The 21,502-nt window shown below is 40.9% G+C and overlaps 1 protein-coding gene across 1 annotated transcript in view; it reads left to right on the forward strand.

The window, feature by feature from the left end:
- The first annotated feature begins 1,866 nt into the window (after window positions 1-1,866).
- casz1 (castor zinc finger 1) overlaps window positions 1,867-21,502 on the forward strand; it is a 91,537-nt gene continuing 71,901 nt past the window's right edge. The window contains exon 1 of the mRNA XM_041846319.2: window positions 1,867-2,265. Within this exon, the coding sequence (XP_041702253.2) occupies window positions 2,217-2,265 (49 nt within the window). The 5' untranslated portion in view covers window positions 1,867-2,216. The remainder of the gene's footprint in view (window positions 2,266-21,502) is intronic.

Here is a 21,502-nt window from a genome sequence, read left to right on the forward strand (position 1 = left end):
TATAGTCCTATGTAAATATATTCATGCTTATAATGCTTTCATAATGCATCACACAGGTTGTTCATAGAAAGTTATTCTACTTACAGGTCCTATGATACCCTCTCTACATTGTTTAAACATTGTTACACATATATAGCCTCTACATGTAGGCACAGCATAAGCACGTATAACTGGTCATAAGTAAGTATAAACACATTCATTAAGCAGTATTGCTAAGCTTTAGACCGAAGTTTGCTTTGGTAATGCTCCACATGAAGATCACATCTCACCCACTCCAGTTAATCCTCAAAACAAATCAATTAGTATAGTATACATTAATATACTATATACTATAATATTTTACCTGTACCATTAGGCCGTTCTGAGAAAAAAAGTCACTGAAGACCCTTAGAAACCTGAAAACATGTTGCTTGTGGTTGCAGTTCAGCTTCACGTAAAACAATATTAGTCACTGAATCTTTATCTAATGTCTACTCTAAAATTGTTGTGGATTTAGTATTTACCTAGGCTAGTGAATGTATTTTAATGGCAGGATCAGGGTGTAGGCCTTTGAATCGAGTCCTTGTTAGGCCATTTCCCCCTTTTAAGTGCTGTATTAAGGAGGAGACATTTTTCCATTATTTACTAGGATGACTCATCGTAATTACAGAATCAACCAAAACCTGTTTTATGTACACACTTTGGACTTTGCTGCCAGCAATCAGGAACTGAAGCCTTGACTCATATCATAGAATTATGTTTCTTGTTTTTTATAACCATAGACAAGTATTTCCCCTTTTTCAAAAACACTGAATGCTGGTGTTATTCTTTTAAACACTTTCTTTGTTATAAAAATTGTTGTTACTTATTCGTCATTGAAGTTGTTTGTGTTAGAAAGCATACAAATGTCTCAAGGTTATCTAGGTTACTTTCTAGTACGTTTGAATGATCTTATACTATGTGTATGAAATGTGAATATTTTATATGGTACACTGGTAATATTGAACATTATGTTCAGAATGTCCAGAGCCAAACTTTGCATGCCACTGCGGAAGAAACTGCCAGGCAAATAAGCTCGGGGTTTGTCTTATAAAGTATTGATTGTCACCTGGTAACGGCTGTCGTTTATAATTTCACCTGAAATTACAATGAAAACGGATACCTTATCAGAGAAGGGAAGGAGCGAGGCAGAGAGAGTGAGAAAGGTGAGAGAGAGAGAATGAAAGAGAGAAAGAAAAAATAAAAGCGTGAGAGAAAAGAGAGAAAGATAATTAATTAAAGAAACACTGCTGAAAAAGAGGCAAGTTTGTTTGTTGGGGTGGTTGGGAGCAATATTTCATCTACCTGTACATTTCTAAACCAACAGTGCTGGATAAAGTATGTGAATCTGGTCAATACTCTTGTTTTCTTCCCGTAAGGGACTTCAGTCAATGTGATATATTTATAAAAGTATTCAAGAAGTGTTGTGTTCATAATCTCCAGTTGCAATGCATGTTTGTTTTTCAACCCATGCCACTTTTTAATTGTTATACCATAAAATATATAGGTATTATGCAAAACATTAGTTTATTATAGTACTACAACCTGAATAATATCCATCAAACTACCTGATAAAATGTTGAAAAAATATTATAATCTTAGTCTACCTTTGAAAATCATAAAAGGTCAGGTTTCTGAGCAATATCCCAGAAGTGTGTAATATCCTATATGAACCATTATTTCCCCCCTAAACCTCTTTTTAATGTTGCTCCCTTCCTCATTTGAATAGAGCCAGGCAAGGCTCCACCCCAAGAGAGTTGAAAGGCTAGTAGACCACAAAGATGGAAAGGGCCAGCCCACTGAGGGGAGGAAAAAAACTGCTCCCGTTCCTGCTCTGCCGTAATTTCCTAGCCTATTCAGACAACACCACCAACAGCTTGGTGTGTGTGTGTATGGGAGCGAACCAGAGGGAGAGAGCGAGCGCACGAGAGGGAGAGAGCAAGCAAGCAAGGGGAAGGCTCTGTATTCTTTCACCCACCCACCATCAAACTACAGAGAGGAGGGGCCAGACCCCAGCTGCCAATCAAATTCACTCGTGGCAGCCGGCATTATCTCAGCAACAAACTATTGACAGATTACATGTCAAGGAGTTTAGTGCATGATTGAAGGAAGCCTTTTTATCTAGTTACTTTTCCGCTCTGCTTCCCCCTTCACCAACCAACCATTCTAATGATTTTCTAACAGAGTTTAGTAATATTATGAAAGTTACATGTCTGAGAGGATTTAACTTCGACTTCCCTGAATATGGTGAGTACTCTTCTTCTTCTTCTCTACTATCTTGGTCAGATGTTTTATTAGTTGGCACTTAAAGGTGTGCCTTTATCACTGACTAAATATACAGAGAGGGGGGAAGTTGTCCAATATTAAACTACACATGCTGTGTAGATATATACCAGAGTGTACACCCTTATTTATAGCTCTTTGACAGTGCCCAACGGTGGTTGCAATATCAAAATGTGATCTCTTAGTTCACGAGCACACATTACAATGTACTCATAACACTGTGTAGCACATTCAAGTGGGAAAAAAAGTTCGCTGAGCCAGTTTCATTTTCTCCTGTAAGAGTCAAAGTGTATATCTGTGCTCTGAGGTGAACCAGCAAACACACTGCTAGGCATTTTCACTTCATTTTCTCTTTTAGAATGTTTGGTTCCTTTATTTGGTATTATGATTTTGAGTAGATGTATATGCTCCATACTGTAGAAATACAGGCTGGGTTCACCCTCGTAGGTATGTGAAATGGCATTAGGGTGCATTGAATGGCCTAAGGGTTTGTTGCCAAGGGGACAAACCAAACAAACTGTTGTGTTCGTTATGTTGTCACACATGTAAAGGGCTCACAGCAACAACTGCTATCCCTTTCTTTGGTTGCTCCATTCATTTTGAATTGAGTTTAGGCATACATAACTAAAACAGGAGACAACACAGAATATATACACATACACAGTACCATATATACAATGATTTACCAAATGATGTGTATGTCTTAAATATCGTAGGAATGTTCAATATTCATACGGCGTGAAATATCTGATCCAGAGCTTGTTAGACCACAGCTTGTGCTGAAACATTTCTTGGTGTCATTCTCCCCCATGCTTTTTTGGACTAACCTGTTTATAAATTCCAATGGATTACATTTCTTACTTATACTTTGCTATTCTAATCTGGGATACTTTTAAAGTCAGTTAACAGATTAAATGAAGCCTTGCCATATTCTTGAATATCTATGAATGTGGCTCATCGTATAGCTGTGTACTGTATGTTTGTGTGTTTGTTTATTGCGCATGTGTGTTTGTGTTCTCCTCTCTGTATATGAGTGTGTGTGAGTATTTTTCCTATGCGTAATTTAATTATTTTTTACCATTGATACTGATGACTGTGTTACTTTTCTGTGAGTCGTTCTGGACTCACACTGTCTGTAACTTCACTTATTTATGTTTCACGCAATTAATTTAAACAAACACTGAAGATAGCAATAAACATAGTCAATTCCTGTTTATAAGTTCCTGAAATCACTATTTTGGTGAAAGATTGTTCATCATTTTGAAAGCAGCCTTTTGTATGGCAAAAAATGACAGAACATTGCTGAGAACATTTGGTTGATGAAATTGTTAAATATATTTTTTCACTTTCAATTCATATAAACTTAATTGAATTATGCATTTTACTACCCTTTATTTAAAGTACGCTTTGATATAGTGTACAATGGGTTTTGCTATAACTAAATAATGCCCTTTTCCTGTATCATATTTGATACCTTACTTTCAAATAAGATATCATTTTCTCTCTCTCTGTCTCTCTCTCTCTCTCTCTCTCTCTCTCTCTCTCTCTCTCTCTCTCTCTCTCTCTCTCTCTCTCTCTCTCTCTCTCTCTCTCTCTCTCTACAGCACCTGTCCTTATATGTTGGAGGGCCCTACACAGTTTCATTCAACATTCAAATAACGTGTTTGAGGTAGAAGCAAAGGATGCCAGTACTTGACAATACAATTCTTATAAAGAGTGGCATTCAGTGACAATCAACTTGTAGACCATTTTGCCGACAAACTCGCACAAACAGACCTAAGGGCTTGGCTATTATCTCGATGTTACCTTGGTTGTCCTGAATTATAGTTTTGAAACAACCAGTAAACAAGTATAAAACCTCGATCCACCCAGACACACCCTAATTTCAAACTTTTCACTAAGCTCAGAAAATATTTTTTTTTAAACTCGTTTATGAGTCATAATAGCAATTGCCTTATCCCTCAGTGAGTTATCTGATTAACCCTTGGTGGGCCTTTCTCCGCCTTTTACGTCCCTCTACAAAAAAAAGGGGTGAAATTATCGGGAAAAACAAGACCCGAGGTCTTGCAGCCTTCCATAACCTTTTATCACAATTTAGCCATAACCCGAATCAATTTGATGTCTTAAGCAATAAAAAATGCTGTTGCTGTCCTGATTCTCCAGCTCCTTGGATGACAGTAAATTTACATTTTTTAATTAAACTAGCTGGAATTTTTATGAGGGGGCTGGGTTATGCTAATGAGAATGTTGTGTACCACAGATTAACAGAGTTTTGAAATAAATTTAGCAGAGAGACGTTTGGGGGGGGGGGGGGCAAGCTATTGTCTTTAACCCCTTTTATGCCGATTTCTCCTGTGGGACTCTGGGTATTCTGTGGAGCCCTGTCAGGCAAGAGTGCATTTTAGCAATGAGGTGATTAGTATCGCCATGTCAACCGAGGCAAAACATTAGAATTCCCAATATATTATTTACATCTTGCTGAAAACAACACATAAAGGTGTGCTTTTCTTATCACTGACATATATTGGAATATGTCATCGTGATGACTGACTGTTTGTAAATGACAATGAAATTCTGTATTTTCAAGCACAACAAAAGTTCATACTTCAGTTAATTTTTAACAACCGAGTTATGCAAAACTGTGAACAATTTAAGACGTATATTCACTTGGCTATTTATCTACTTAATTGGTTCACAATTACATTTTCTAAATATATTTACATTTTTCAATAATTCCCATATTGTAGTTTTGACACGGATAACTTTCATATCATCAATTCGTTCATTTTCATTTAAAATCATAACACACATGTACGAACAATTATTGGGGCATTGTAAAAAAAAAGAAAAAGTGTCAAATAGTTAATCGCAATGTATATGTTTGTGTAGTTTTATGGTCCGCTCTGAGTGAGTGTGTGATTGATGTTATGTGAAGCTGTGTGTGTTATACCAGGCTTTAGAACAGCTAGAGGGAGAGGGAGCACAGGCAGTAGAGAGAGAGAGAGAGGGACAGCTGAGTCCTGCCTGAGCATGTCCCCCGTCATCAGACACAAGCCACCATACACCATAATTACCTTAGTCCCCCCTAATACCCAATTCACACCAACTCCCCTTTTTTTGTACCAGCAGACAGGGAGAAACATCCGAGATCAAACGCTCGAATGCTTAAATCAAGTCCAGATGCACATGGACGTCCATACATCTCCCGGGCAGCAGTAGGCAGGCAAAGCGTTCAGGGGGGGCTACTTGATATGGGCCAGGAGCAGGGGCAAGTGGCATGGCCGCCCCCTTTCTTCACTCCTGTGCACTCATGCAGTGGCCAGCACCTAATTAAAACCTCAAAGCTCCCCGTCACCAATCTGGAGTAATGGCCTTATTAATACTCAGAGAGGAAGTACTCCAGAATAATAAACAGGTTGCACCTTTAGGCCTTCTTTATGCCTTTATGATCCTCAAATCCACCAGGGCAATTTTTTTTTTTTTTTTTAATCAATTATTACTGATAATAACTTGTTTGTTTGAGTCCCATTATTATTATATGTTTTAAATTCTTTCAGTACAAGTATAATTGCACATGTTTATTTTGTGTCTTGAGTCTCGTATACACATTTACAAAATAGGTCTAATTTGCCTGAAAAAATATGATATTTCATAAATCGACATCTTTATATTTCTCAGATTTGTGTGTAGGCTGAGTTGTATTAGCTTCTTTCTGCTATAACCCCATGAAATAAAATGCGAGGAGTATATCATCTCAGTTTGTTAATCTGAAGGCCGAATGTGCAATGTCATGTATTCACATGTGCAGAGTCAATAGAGAGGCTTCTCTCCATGGCTTCTCTGCTGTGCCGTTTCATTCACAATTTTACATATGAAATTATAATTTCATGCAAAGTATGGGAGAAGAATCATCTGGGCTCGTTGATATGCCATATAAGAGAGAAAAGGAGGAGAAATGAGGAGACAATTAGCAGTGTGAAAGACTATGCTGCATTTTTCTGAAAAGCACAGGCTCCACTGGCCTCGAATGAATTTGCATGCTTCGCTTATCGAAGCGCACTTATTAGGCCCGTCTGAAAGAGAGATTAAGCCGGCACAAAACGCGTTGACTAATCCTTTTAAATATGGCAGGGGGGTCTCGAAGGTGTGAACCACCCCTTACGCAGGTTAGGGTGGCCAGGATGGGTATGGCATGTGACAGTGTGCGAGTAGCATGGCAGCGAGGACCTGGAACAAAAACGTTGGGTTAACTGTTTAATGATAGGGACAGTGATTGACATAGATGAAATGCTGATAGTTTATCTCTCTGGAGAGTAGCTCAACCTTCTCATCTCTGGGACAAATACAGGGGAAGGATCAGCGGGGTTGAGACAACAAAGAAAGCACTTTGGGTGGTCGTAAAATCACGTTTTGGAGATACTTTTTGGTCATGTTACCGTGACGTCAGTTGTAGTTTAGTTGTAGTTTCAGTGGAGTGGGGTTGTGGTTAGGGTTATTAGGTGTTGTTTTGAATTTGTCCCTGCCATCTTGAATTTGTCCTCTCCCTCCGTTTCGGTATAACCTTTTGATAGGGAATCGCAGCTTACCGAGGCCCCCTAGTTTTCCCCTTTGAAAAGAGAGCGAGAGAGAGAAAAAGAAACAAACATGTACGTCTCTTGTCTGTCACCTTCGTGTTTGCATTGCCGAGCTCCAGAGCCAATACCCCTGTCCTCTTTGGTAATTGACTGCAAACAAGGACGCTGGTGGCTTTCAGACAACCGCCCCCAGTCCCTCCCTCCCTGCACCTCGTGTCCCCAACCCACCGTGTCCCCAACCCACCGTGTCCTCAACCCACCGCGTCCCCAACCCACCACCCCTCAACCCCAGGTTCCCCTGATTCGTCGTGTTTTTTTCGTTTGACATTCTATTCACTTGGGTCAGTAGCAGGCAGCACCAGCAATAATTACTGTCTGTACATGGTAAATCTAAAGCACAGCTGTTCAATTCTGTCATTTCCAACACACAGAGAGAGAGAGAGAGAGAGAGAGAGAGAGAGAGAGAGAGAGAGAGAGAGAGAGAGAGAGAGAGAGAGAGAGAGAGAGAGAGAGAGAGAGAGAGAGAGAGAGAGAGAGAGAGAGAGAGAGAGAGAGAGAGAGAGAGAGAGAGAGAGAGAGAGAGAGAGAGAGAGAGAGAGAGAGAGAGAGAGAGAGAGAGAGAGAGAGAGAGAGAGAGAGAAATGGGTGGGGGGTGAGCACAGGGGGCTCAAGAGTTTGCAGTTTGCCTGATATTTTTTTTAACTCTGTAACTTGATCGGATTACATGGTTCTAGGGACCACACCTGTTAAGAGGCTGTTAGCGGAACAGTTGGCAGTCCTATGCCCAGAGCATTTTTTGTTTTTTTACTGCTTTTTTTTTTCAGAGACCGCTTTTGGGGATTTCTCCCTCTGTGTATGACATAAGTTCTACCCTTTGGGGGGTGGGGGGTGGGGGGGGGGGGGGAGGTTGGGTGGTGGTTCTGGCCTCAGTACAGGTTGATGAGGGGAGCGCATGGTGTGTGAGGCTGGGTTAATGGTTGTGTGTGTGCGGTGGGCATGTGTGTGTGTGTGCGTGTGAGAGAGAGAGGCCAGGTCATCTGACATCTTTCCCCCTCCCTCTCCTGAGACACGTTGTCTGCCATCAGTTTTGCTTCACTCCCAGACCTCAGTCAGTCCGGAGCCGGCCCCGAACGATGTCCACACACACACACACTCACACACAAGTAATGCGGCAGCAAGTGAGAAAATAATTGGATTTGCTTTGTTCTGCTGCAAAGGGATGGGGGACAGGTGTCGTCACTGTCTTAAAATTGTTTTGGTTAAACCAGACAAAAAGAAAAGGTTTGGTTGAGAACATTTGTTCCGGTTTTTTTTAAACACCCCATAGACTTCCTACTATCTACAATACTGGCTAAATGAGGAAATTCATATGACACCAATTAAACATAATCTGAAATGCACAGATACACCTAAAAAATTATTGTTGTTCATTTAAAACATTTCATTCTTCATAGCTTTACAGCAGTTTGTGGAGTTCAAAATGAGATTTAAATTTGTAGGTTGTTTTTCTGTCTTACTGCGACGTCTCACAATTACCTTATTTGGCAATCAGCAGTAACACAGCTCTTCAGCTTAGTCGCTGTACGTGGAAAACATACAGCGAATGCTACATATTCCCTAGCTGTGAATAAGACATTATTGGACAACATGATACGACTTGAGAAGACTATGAAATATTTCTCACCGAGCCTCATAAACGTCACGTTTTCGCCCCCACATGTTATTGACACACAGCAGTTGCCACAACTGCGCATTGCCTCGATGACTCCCAAAGTAAAAAAAAAAAAAAAAAAAGAAAGAAACACAAGCAAAGTTAACAACTATCATATAGTAACTTTTTAATTGGCTTGATACATAATATTGATACAACAATAATGAAAGGAGCAGTGCAACGTTAAGGATTTTATCTTTCTCATCTGCTCTGTGCCCAAAGTGTCATGTCTATAACCGCTCCAGCTGATCTTCAGAGTAACATAACCAGTAAGGGCTTATTGTTTTAACAATATTGGAGGCCCCCTCTCATGCCCCTCACCCACGTTCCCTCTGTTCTCTCCCCTCTCCCTTGATTCATTTCACCGACTGTCCTCGGCTGCTGGAAAATGGCGTTAATTTTTTTATTACCTGTTTGACTCTCCAGCCTTATTACTGGAGCCCCTTAATGTTCTCCGTAACCGTGGAAACCAGATGAATAAATGTCCGCCAAAGAAAATTAGATGATTAAACAGGTCACCCTTGCAAAACAAATTCGCTTGGTCGAGCGCAATTTGTGTACCGAGTGGCTGTCTTAACAGTTTGCTAACAAGGGGATTGTTTGTTGGGCTAACTGAGAGAGAGAACAGAGAGGAAGGGGACAATAAATATATCTTGAAAGGGAGGACTTGAAAAGGAAGCATGATTGAAAGAAATGCTTGTGATAATCGTTTAGGTTTAGAATACAGATCCTAAAATAATTTATTAGTGGCTAGAATACACACCTTTCACAACTATTTTAGCTTTATTTTCATTCCAGTCACACGTGTTCTTATTTTCTTATTCATGTACCAAATTAATTTTCCTGTTATTGTACAGTAACTCTGCCCCTCGGATCCTTACCTAAAAATATGACAGTTAGCGTTTAATAATTTTGTACTGTACTACTGAGCATGAGAGCCTCCTCAGTTTGAGGAAATGCTCCTTTTCAGTGTGTATTCATATCAAATCTCACCACAAACATGCAGAAGTAACGTTTAAGTTTAAAGGCACCCATGCGTGTTCATCATCACATCTCCCAGGCTTGTTGTCCGCAATCAGTAAAGAGCGGTGGCAAATAGAATTTCCCTCATTTACCAAGCAACCAATCATTACTGGTAATTGTCCTTGAGGCCATCTGTATGGGATAGATTGTCCTCTGTCCCTGTTATAACAGAGATGTCCCTTGTCCCAAATGGCACCCTATTATAGTGCTCTACTTTTGACCAGGACCCATAGGGCTCTGGCCAAAAGTAGTGCACTATTTAAGGGATAGGGTGCCATTTGTGACATTGCCATGGTCATGGGCTTACATTGACATGTAGCGGCTAGTACCGCTCTAATATTCCGGTCATAGCACCAGCAAGTAAAACGACACTACGTAACCCTTTCATAAGCAACGCAAAACATTCTCACAAATGTTTAATGCACATCCACGACAAACTGTAGGTGAAGATTTAGGATGTATAAAGCATGTAGTATTTTTGGTGTAAAAATGTTTTATGTATCATCTGTGAATAATGTTATAAGGTTTTCTGTTGAGCCACTCGCTAGTGTCACCAAGTATTTTTCCCATGTACCTCCCCCACCTCACCAGCTCTAACCGTAACCCCCCCTTTCTCATAGTTGTTTTACCATCCTACAACTCATTGTAGCCAAAAATGCCCATGTCATACAGTTTTTTTTAACTGTTTGGTGTTTTCATCTCCTGTAAATAAGAGTTGGCCTGTGCGGATTTAGCTGTGTAACGATAGGGCAAAACATGCAGACTTGGACTTAAAACTATGGCTGCGATTCCCATTGTGACCACAAATCATAAATGTCGGCGACTTAGCGGTGGTGTTGTTTATGGAAGGACGCCACGCTACGCCACTCAAGGGTGTTGGCTGTTTACACTGAAGCACCACCACTTTACTTGCATTCGCCCTAAAACAACCCCCCCACCTAAACAATATTTTTGGTCCCATCTCTAAAGTTGACCCCACATTTACAAACAAAGATTAAGGGGACGGACCACTTTAAGTTGAGGGGTTGTTTATGATACCTTTTGATCCATCAGCAGGACCAATGGTGGTGAGCTAGGATGCATTTTTTTTTTTTTTGGGGGGTATTTCTACGTCTGAAACTGGAAAGCACTTGTGCATTATTGATGTCTTAATTTGCGCAAATGCCTGAGTCTTTGTTAAGTGATTATAGTGCTAGAGAGATAACAGGGAGCTACTTATCTTCTATGAAACAAGAGCCCGCTCACTGCCCACACCGAGAGAAGCTATTGGAGTAAATCTAACCAGTTCCATGCAGTAGCCTACCCACACTTTGGCTTGGCAGAGAGAGGGGGGAGGAGAGAGGGAGAGAGAGAGTGAGAGAAAGAAAGAGAGAAAGAAAGAGTCGAAAATATCAACGTGTCCAAGATAAAAAAAATAATCAGTAGATCCTTTGTCCTTATTTCAGCCTTACCTCTCCCATTTATGATGCTGTTGTATAGGTCTTTTACGTCCCTTATCAAAAATGATTTGCTGTAAATATAATAAAAGTGACCTGAAAAGCCCAATAAGCAAATATTCTGCATGACACCCAAGGCAACTGACCTTGAGAAAGAATGCAAAGTTATAATGCCCCATGCATGCAAAACAAACCAATAAAAGAATGCCCATGGAAAGAGAGGGAGTTTAGGCAAATATAAGAAAGAGCGGAGAGGGCTGGTTTTTTATACCCTGATTAACTAGGAACAAAGGTTCATAAATGTTTCCATGACGTGGTTTTGTGCCATTGGAACCCAATCATTTATAACTGCCCTACACCAAGACAACTCATCAGATAAACAAAGGAAAATAAAGTATGGAGATAAAGTTGTGTCGACTACATTTAGTTGTTGTGCCTACTAATTCTAGTTTAGTCTTGCCTACTAAATGTGCATAGTGTATACATTAGAACAAGTATGAGCAATTTTTTCACATCTGAGAGAGGAATTAAGTATGTAGATAAAGTTGCATCTACTATATTTAGTTGAGTTGTGTCTACTATATTTAGTTTAGCTGTGCCAAGCAAAAAGTGAAATGTTTTATTTTACATCTGAGAACGATCAAGTCATCCATAGCACAAAGTCACATCAGTGGTGCTTCACTGTGACAGGCTTGTCTCCTTGTATGCAAACGCTGTTTGGAGTGTAGGCCGAAGGTCACAGTAGACGGTGGTGATGAGGTTACAGCTCCTCCTCTGCTGTTTGCTGTCTCTATCATCACAGTCCCCAAAACTAGCCTCTATATTCCTCCTGGTCTCCCTTTCTCCTACAAAGGGCTCCGGCTCCAACTTGCAGCTGTTCACACACAACCTGTCTGACTGTATCACACAGCACACACTATCATACCTGGGAAACACACTACATTCACCAAACTGGAACTCCATGAATACAGCTTCTATCAATGGCAATGAGCTTGTTGAGAGCTATAGGCTTGGTTTAATCCAAATTCATTACTTTTTGTGTTATGGCCCTTTTCTTTGTAAATATCATCAGTTGGAGGCTGGGGGGATAGCTGTTGCCGTCTGTTATGAGCTCCCTGGTGGAGTTACTGTACAAAACGCACACGCACACGCACACACACACGCACACACACACACACACACACACACACACACACACACACACACACACAAACAAACAGTCACAGGCTTCCCCAAGCATTTACTGCTTTATTAAGCTGTCTCATGAACCAACCAGCAGAACATGAGAATACAGTGGGGGGAAAGAAAGAAAAGCCCACATTACTTTGATGATTTGGTGTCATTTGTGGACTACAAAATGCTGGATTTATTTTGTGGAGAGAGAGGGAGAGGAGAAAAAAAAGGAAGTTGGCTCAGAAATTCTGAATTTCAATTAGCGTACGTAATCGGAACCTGCCCGCTTTGATAGGCATTTTCTGAAAAAGAATACAGCGGCACTTGTAAAACATTAATTAAGTGGAGAGTTTTTTAAAGGAACGGGTAAAGTGTGCTTTATGCGGGAATAAAGGACATTTACCTCACACAGAGGCCGTTTCAACCCAAACCAATTGGAAAAACGCCTTGAGTGGAGAGAGAGGAGAAAAAAAGCTTTCATTTAGAGCTTTCAGTCATGCTCTAAAGTAGATTATATCATATATGAATGCCAGCTTTTTCGCTGAAGAACAGAAATCTATCCGTGGCTGAGTGAAACCTGAGCCAGCCCGAGGAAAACAAGCCTCTATTTTAACGACTTTCTACATGACAGATGACATTTAGGCCATCTTTTGGATCACATTGCTCTGACATGATCTCTTACTTTGCCAGACCTTCGATAATTAATGGTTGATATTAATTGTTAATCGTAACTTGATATCAATAATTTTTTGCTATTATCCCACATAAAGATGATCACAGAGAGCAGACAATACTGCATATTAGACTGTCGATTTTTACTGTCATGGTTGGAGAATGCATTCTCAAAACATTCAGAATATAAATGGAGCCTATAATAGAGTGTGTGGTTGATTGTACATATCCATGTTTTCTTGGGACTGTGGTATGTTTGTGTATGTTTTAAGGGACCTAAAGTCCTACCCCAGTCCCCTTTTCAGCTCACTTATCAGCTGATTTACTAAACAATAGGGCACATCTCAATAGGTGGTCCAGGTATCCTCATGACATGGCACAAGTGTGTGTGGGGGGGGGCTTTCCTCTTTTGTTTTCTATTGCTCCTCAAGCAAGGGGGAGGCCGATGACATCACAAAGTCATCATCAGACCAACTCCTTGAATGGCCTACTCCAGGAAGTTAGCACTTGTGTCTAAAAAACACTATTATGTTCAAAACATATATTTTTACCCTTAAGTGTGTGTACATTATTTATACGTAGGATATTCTTTTTCAACAGGAAAAGTTCAAAAATAGCTATTAAGCTTTAGCATCTATTAAGCTTGGAAATAACACTCATCTGTGGTTAACAAGTCTTAGTGGCGTTGCTAGCTGAAATGTATAACCCAACCGGCACTTGTTGTACCTATAGGATTGTTACAGTATCTCATTTTGTGTATACTTTTTTGCCTAGTTTTTTTTACAGTATCTGTTATTTTGTGTGCTTTTTGCCTAGCTGTAGTTACAGTAACTCTCATTCCCTATGCTTTTTACCTAGTTTTTCATCATAATGTAATATCAGGACAGACTATGTTTTATACCCCAATAGATCATTTACTCTGTACATAAGCACCACAATAGGGCTGAACTGACTGTGAAATAGGAAGTTCCTACTATCACTGGTATCAGTTAAGGCCAAGGTTGTCTAAGGTAAAATCTTCCCACATATCCAGGTAACAAGAGAGTAAAGTGCAATAGTTGGTGATTATTGAAGTTTATGACGAGCATATCTCTCAACAAATAAAAAAGAAAAAGAAAGGGCCTCTTCACATGTTTTTTGAGTTGTCGTGAATGTTGGCCATATGCATTTTCCGCAGACAATTGTAAATCTTCTTTCGGTTGGCGACGATGAGTACACATACAGATGATACATTAAAACTCCCATAACTCACACACCCAGCAAAGCTCAAAATCAATTGGAATGGATAGTTAAGCTGGCCCCTAAAAATCAATGAGCAATTCATGTCCTTGATCAGTGTGTCATTCCTCTCAATGTTAGAGGCTGAAAAGCTATCAGAGCAGGACATACACACCCTTAAAAATGTTTGTGTTGATGAAAAATAAATACACGTACATAGGGTTCTGTGTAATTAACAGTGATTTCTGTTTAATTAGTTTAAATATAGGTTTTAAACATGTTGTCATGCCAATAGTTGGTTATACAGGACATTGTTTTACATTAGACTGTGTGTGTTATTGATATTTGGCCAAGGCCTCACATACAGTATACTGATACATTCTTTCTGGCTATAAATCCTGTATGTACCCACTTCTACAGAAATACAGTTATATGACGTGGGGAAATGTTATCTGGGTTGGACTCCATTGGTTAATATCGCAATCAAGCTATCAAAAATATCAAAGGGTCAAATTTCAAGGCTTGCATGTTTTTTTTGCCCTGCAAAATGTCGCAATCAATTTGCGTGGCACACCAAGCCTGAAAAACAGAAAAAGCTATAACTGCACACACACACACACACACACACAAACACACACACGCATCTCCCTTTCCAGTATGGAGGGTAACGGGATAAGGTTGACCAGATTAAGAGGAGAAAAAAATGCTGTATTTCAAAATAGTAATTTTGTCCTTATTAATGCCATTAGTGTAACAGTCAGCATGGATCAGATCAACGGATGACCGAAGTAACTCCTCTGTCTCGGCGCTGTGACGGGATCATGTCGGGAACAATTTGAGCATTTCGTGTTGACGAGTGAAGTTTCAAGTGCTGCAGTATATCCTGTAACCTCCCCCTAAATTATGCCTATAGTCTCTCTCCCACTCTCACAGTCACTCACTCACTCAGTCACTCACTCTCTCTCTCTCCTTAAATATTTTTATTTCAATTCCCTACTAACATTAAGTTCTAGAAGTCATCGCTTGCCAAGTCTCTCATTTTGTCCAACTTTTAGTTCTTCCAACCCACATTCAAATAATGACAATGTGACTGTCCTTTCTGATTCACAGGACATTCTCTGAGGCTAACCAGCCATACTTTGATTCCTAGGCTGGCGTTTAAGCACAGTATTATTGGTTATATCACTTCTGAGAATGTTATACCAGTGCCAAATTCCAATCCTAGAGTAGAAATGGACAGCAATGTGATGCTGTTTCTAAAAGCAGAACTATCTATGCTCTTTTCCTATTATCGGTCTTACAGTATCTCTTTCCCTCACTCTACTAGGCCTCTAAGTTTGATAGATATTAGCACAGTATAAACAGCCAGTTCAGTCCAGTTGCTCTTGCTAAACAGGTGGGCCTCCTGCGTGCCCATGTTCCTGGTAACATTCTAAGGGGCATTCAGTCCATTCTGTCCCTAGCTAGGCTAAATGCCTCAGATTTGGGCGAAGAGGGCCTTCGAACCAGTTGTCACCTGTCATAAAGTTGGAGAGTTATGGGAGCAGTGGAGCAGTTGCTCATCTCTCTGAGGTGAGAAATGTTCCAGCAGCTGTCCTCAACTCCCTCCTCCTCCTTCTGTTTTTTTAGGGAGGATATTTTTTCATCATTTCCAATAAAGCAATAAATGAATGTTTGTGGCAACTGGGGCTGTGAGGGAGAGAATTCCAGTGTTGCAAACTGTCACTCACAACCCTGTCCACCACCAGTCATAAAAACACACAAGGATATTCATATTTTAATAGTAGGAACCTTTAAGATTGGTCTGTGCAGCTTTTTTTAGTTCCTGCTCCTTTTTACTTGTCTACCTAGCTGAACATGACTTATTCCGTTCGTGCCACTAGCCTTTTTGTATTTTCTTTTCTCTAACGTAGTGGCACACCTCTGTGTATGGCATGTAGCCACTCTTCTGCTCCTCTGCTGCCTCTCTCTTTCCCTCTCTCTCTCTCTCAATCCATCTGCATCATGTCAATCTGTCAGACTGCCAGTGTCTGTTCCAATTAGATTCCACTTAATACATGTAACCTCGATTAACATGCAATCAAGCCCAGATAAATCACGTCCTTTAAGTCCCCACCCCCCCTCGCCTCTCCTGTGTTGCTTTGCATCATTCTGTTTTCATTAACTAGCTTTACTCCCCACAATGTTTTGTCACACTGTATAAGATCACATGTTGACAATACGAGTCGGTAAAGCTTAGTCAACATTGTTAGAGGTGACTGCTTGAAAGAAGGTAGGAGCAAAGGAGGTACAGTATGTTTCTCCTCCATGGTGGTTGTTCATGTTGTTTTGCCCTAGCATGCAGTCATTTCACACCTCTGTGCAATAATGTAAAAACTTCCTCTTGTGGTTCAAACTATATTCTTTCTGCCATTTTGCTCTTCAGGTTACGGTTCTTGATTTTATCACTTAGTTCAAGCATACAACACACACTCGCTGGAGTTCTACCATGCTTGAGGATTCAGATGTACTATATCACTGATGTACTATAGTCTCATCAGTGATCACTGTAGCCTGAGGGTGTTTGCATCCCTAGATTGCTGGTCAGGGTACAACACAAACAAGGCCATAGCATATAATAATAATATAATATAATATGCCATTTAGCAGACGCTTTTATCCAAAGCGACTTACAGTCATGTGTGCATACATTTTTACGTATGGGTGGTCCCGGGGATCGAACCCACTACTCTGGCGTTACAAGCGCCGTGCTCTACCAATTGAGCTACAGAAAGAAGCCTTTTGGACCTAGACTTGGCTACAGAGGCCATAGTATCAGTCCCCCCAAAAAAATCACACGAATGAATGCAAAATAAATCAGGCAACTAAATATAGAGATGCATGTTCTTTCTCTGCTGACAACTACAATACTTATCTGCCTCTGTATTAGCAGTAAACATACAAATACACAAAAACTAACATCCACCAGGGGATTGGGGTGATAGATAATAATTATTTATCTAAGTTAATAATTCACACTGTTTATGCTAATACCGTGGGGGACTGTTGAATTAACAAAGACAGAAACCTAAAAATACAAACTGAACCAAAACAACCTGGGGCGGTAAAAAAGCACACACAGCACTCTGGGGTCTTGTTTTATTAATCGGTGGCTAAAAGTGTTAACATTGACACGTGGAACAGATTAGCCCGTTAATAACTGGGGAGGGTCAAGATGGCGGCGGGATCGGTGAGAATATCCTTGTCTGAGACTAGCGGCCTCTGTGTTTTATATCCCAGACTCCTGCCTCCAGGGGCTAGCCTCATGCTAACGATAAACAATGACCTAGCTTTTAGCTTTACTCTGAGGAGACTTGAACCAGAGATTATAGCTTCACCTCAGCCATTGTTTTTTTGCAAGCAATGGGGAGGATCCAAGCTTACAAATGTTGGTTCCCAGAACATTGTGGGGAAGTAATTTTTCAAATAACCAAAGGAGAACCTTTAGGGAACGTTCTGTGCTAGCTGGGTTTACTATGTTAACTCCAACAATCATCAGTTTAGAGTTTCAATGTACCAACACTATTTAGGATGGTCTGCCTGCCTGTTTCCTAACGATACAGTAAACTACATTTAGAGTGATGTATTATTATTGCGTCTCGGCTGTGTCTCGCTCTGTTGTATTTAAAGTAGAAGCTATAGTCTAGTTCGAGAAGAACAGCTTTGTTTCATTCATCCGCTCTCATTTTGGCCCTACATGCTCAGGGTGAAGCTGTATGCCATTAATCGTTTTAAATATCTCAATGCTCCTCCATAGTCGACACGGGTTGCCAGTTTGCCGAGTGTAAATAGGGCTCAGATTTAAATTAAGCTATGAGAAAGGCACAGGTTGATCCATTTCTTATCTGCTGAGTTGTCAGCCCCAAGCCTTTTATGGGACTTTGGTAAAGCTTACATGGACAAGGAAATTCACCAGTCCTGCTAAACGAATTAGTAGCCTTTGCACTTGTTCCCTAATAAAGGGTGTATCTTGTTATGCCCAGAATTGTGTACTATTTATCTACTTTTCAACTTTTGTCAGAAAACATGATGAACTGCCATTTAGTCTTTTTCATTTCATGTACTACATTTATGAACTTTTGGGAAGATTAGGAGTTCATTGTCTGAATGAGTATTCAGTATTCACCCAATAACCTCTGTCTCTCGTTCCTCTTTCCTTTTAGAATTCGCCACTACATCCAGAACAATGTTGCACTGTCCCTTTAAAGAGGAACGACAGTTTTGACAAAAAGTTGGGCTTTTTCTTTTTCATAGAAAAATAGCGAATAACGCTGATGAGTTTTAGCAGCTTCAGCCAGGCGATGGGCAAATATAATAAGTGTTTTCGTAGACGTCACCCGTGATTATCTCATCTTGGCGTTTTGGGTGAATGTGGTGGATTTAGAGGCTCGCTTCCCATTGTGCTGACATCACCCTTTAACAAACGAAATTAAATCATGGCTAAAATCATTTGAAACTCTCCCAGAGTCCGTCTCAAATGGCTAAACAATGAGTGTCTGGGAAATTTTGAAGGGAGGTGTGTGTGTGTGTGTTTAGGCATGGGGGGATGGGGTATACTGTGGAAATGGGGGCAAATTTACCCTCAGACTGAATAATTGGATGAGGGGGAGCCAATATTTAACCATTTCTGGGCTGTCGCAAGAGCATTTAGAGGACAGTGTTCTGGCACAGTGCTTTGTGTGTGTGTGTGTGTGTGTGTGTGTGTGTGTGTGTGTGCATTTCTTTCTCTACTTATTATATTTATACTTATAAAAATAGTTAACACTTACAGACATTTTACCAAAGGAATGAAACTATAAAGAGGTGTAAAAACTACCTTAGACTTAGTGTTGTAACAAATGTTGCTTTGCTATCCATCTGTGAGAAACATACATAATGCTTATATATAGAATTTTACATTGAAGGAAAAATAGTCGAACTTGATCCTGCATCAATCAATTTGTCATAGACAGTTTTAGCCTATGTAATGATATTCCTAGGAGTATATTATCACACATAAAAATGTGATGTCTTGATACCGTACAGCTAGACATTTATAGATTCCAACTCAAATTAAAGGGCAATTTTCCAGTTGCTCGACCCAGTCTAAGGGCCTGACCCAGACTAATTAGTTAAATATTTGTTGCTGGGACATTTTTAGCTCTGATGAAACAACAACATTAATAGTGTCTTAGGCTATGCTATGCTATTAGCCTATTCTAGCCTGGCTGAGGTACAAGCAGGCCAGTGGACTGTCCATCCATCCATTCTCTCCCCTCGCATGCGAGGGAGTGTGGAAGTGAGGGAGAGAGAAGGAGCCGGTAAAGGAGTGCAGTGGTGCAGTGTGGAGGTGCACAGGGCCTCTGTTCGAGGCCTCAGGCCGGCTGGCGTGGGCAAATGTGACAGGATTAGCCAAGCCCCGGTGAGCATGGCTGGTAGTGTGAAAGTGTGTGTGTGTGTGTGTGCGCGGCCCAGGCAGACAGGCAGGCAGCATGTACAGTAGAACAGGATCCAGAACTGCTGCTCGCCACCAGCATAGCCAAGACAAGAGAGAGCAACAGTGTATCCTCCCCTCACTGCCAATCCTACCACTCATCCTCACTCGCCCGCCCTCGACCAATGGGATAGCTAGGGGGGGCAGCTGTGGGGCTAAAGTGAATGTGAGTTGGGAAATTATCCTATTAAATTGAATTAAAGAGGCAGTCTTCATTTACCCCAAGAATGATGGATTTGGATAATTAACAGTGTTAATGGGGAATGGTTAAAAAGGGCAGGGGAAGTGGTTAGTGCAGACATGGAAAATGGCGTGGGGTAAACCCTGTATTGTATCTCTACTTGGGCTGAGCGGGACAACGGGTCCTTTTACGAGGAGCCAGCCAGTGGTCACTTGCGGGGATTGTTTTACAACGATTAAGCGTTGAGAGAGTGTCACGTACCATTAGGGGGTGAAACGCTACAAATCTAAGTTCCTCCATTTCTCAAGGTGTTCCTTTCTCACCCTCCACTTTTCAAAGGACGAGATGGGAGAATTGTAAGGTGATCTTATCCCGTAGGCAGACAGTAGGAGACCACATCAAAGCCAATGTGAGTTTTCGTTGGTTTTCCACAGTATATACAGTATGCATGTGTACAGGAAACCATAACTAGCTCAATAGGAGAACGGTCAGCAGCACTGTGCATGTGTAGGCCTATGGGAGTGTTTTGCATGGCGGGCCAGCTATTGGTTTAACTGTTGGTACTCTTTGTAGTAGTGAAATGCACCAGTGAGTGCATACACACACCCCACTGAAATCCACCATCATCATCTCGGGACCTAGTTAAACGGCTAGCGGGGCTAGGGGGTGGGTCCATGGTCAGTCAACCCACAACACTGTATCTCTGTATCTGCATGTCCTTAATTCTTGATGATGTGCAGGCCTTGGGCAGTGTGTGTGTGTGATGGAGAGGGAGAACGCCCGCCTGGCGAGTTGAAATTATCGTGCGGGCCGGGGCCTCTAAAATAAAAAATAAAAAAATCACGTTGTGTCCCCAGCAGCAGCTGACGAGCGCTTCTTGTGGCATTGGCGCTACCACTGAGCCGAGGTGACACCACGGTGACACCCAGCCACAAAGAGGGGCCAGATGTATAGGCCACAATGTGTCACTGGGTAATCGGCAGCTTTTCTACTGCCCGGTAAAGTAATAGCTAATCCCGTGCCGAGGAACTAGTTAGCATTCGTTGACATTTACCTATTGGCTTGCTTCAGTCAAGCTTGGCAATTCTGGTAATCTTTCATCAATATATGGCATATACAATGTACTTAGATTGAGATGCCTTATCTTCTTTGAAACCCTCTGTTACCCTGGATGCATTGCACCTATTAGGACACCTGAACGCCTTTTAGATGCGGAACGTCTTAAGTAAGGGATCAAATAATTTTATGCTACTTTTCTCCTTAAAAAAAAAGAGAGAGCGAGAGAGAGAGAGAGAGAGAGAGAGAGCGAGAGAGAGACTAAAAAAAACAATCTCATCAAGCAGGAGGCCGTTTGCTTAGCAAGAGCTGACAGTCTTTGTGTATGTAAATGAAGAATTTAGACTAATGGAGTTGAACCATTTCTAATTTTGTGATGGCAAGAGGATTTTGATTGAAAGTAATTAAGCAAGCTAGCTGTAAAATTAATTAAAGCAAAAGGAGGGGGGGACTTTTATTGGATTGGATAGCGATATAGCTGCTGTCAGGCAGGGGGACAAATGGGGGTGACCTGGATTCTCCGCCCTCCCTCCTCCCACAGAAGACTTTTATGTCACTTTAATCTCCTGAGAGCGGCTGGTGTGCATTTGTTCGAAATAATCAAGGAAATATGGTCAGAAATTGTCAGCTTTCAGATCTAATTTA

Source organism: Coregonus clupeaformis, chromosome 24 (genome assembly GCF_020615455.1).
Source record: "Coregonus clupeaformis isolate EN_2021a chromosome 24, ASM2061545v1, whole genome shotgun sequence".
NCBI classification, from domain to species: Eukaryota; Metazoa; Chordata; class Actinopteri; order Salmoniformes; family Salmonidae; genus Coregonus; species Coregonus clupeaformis.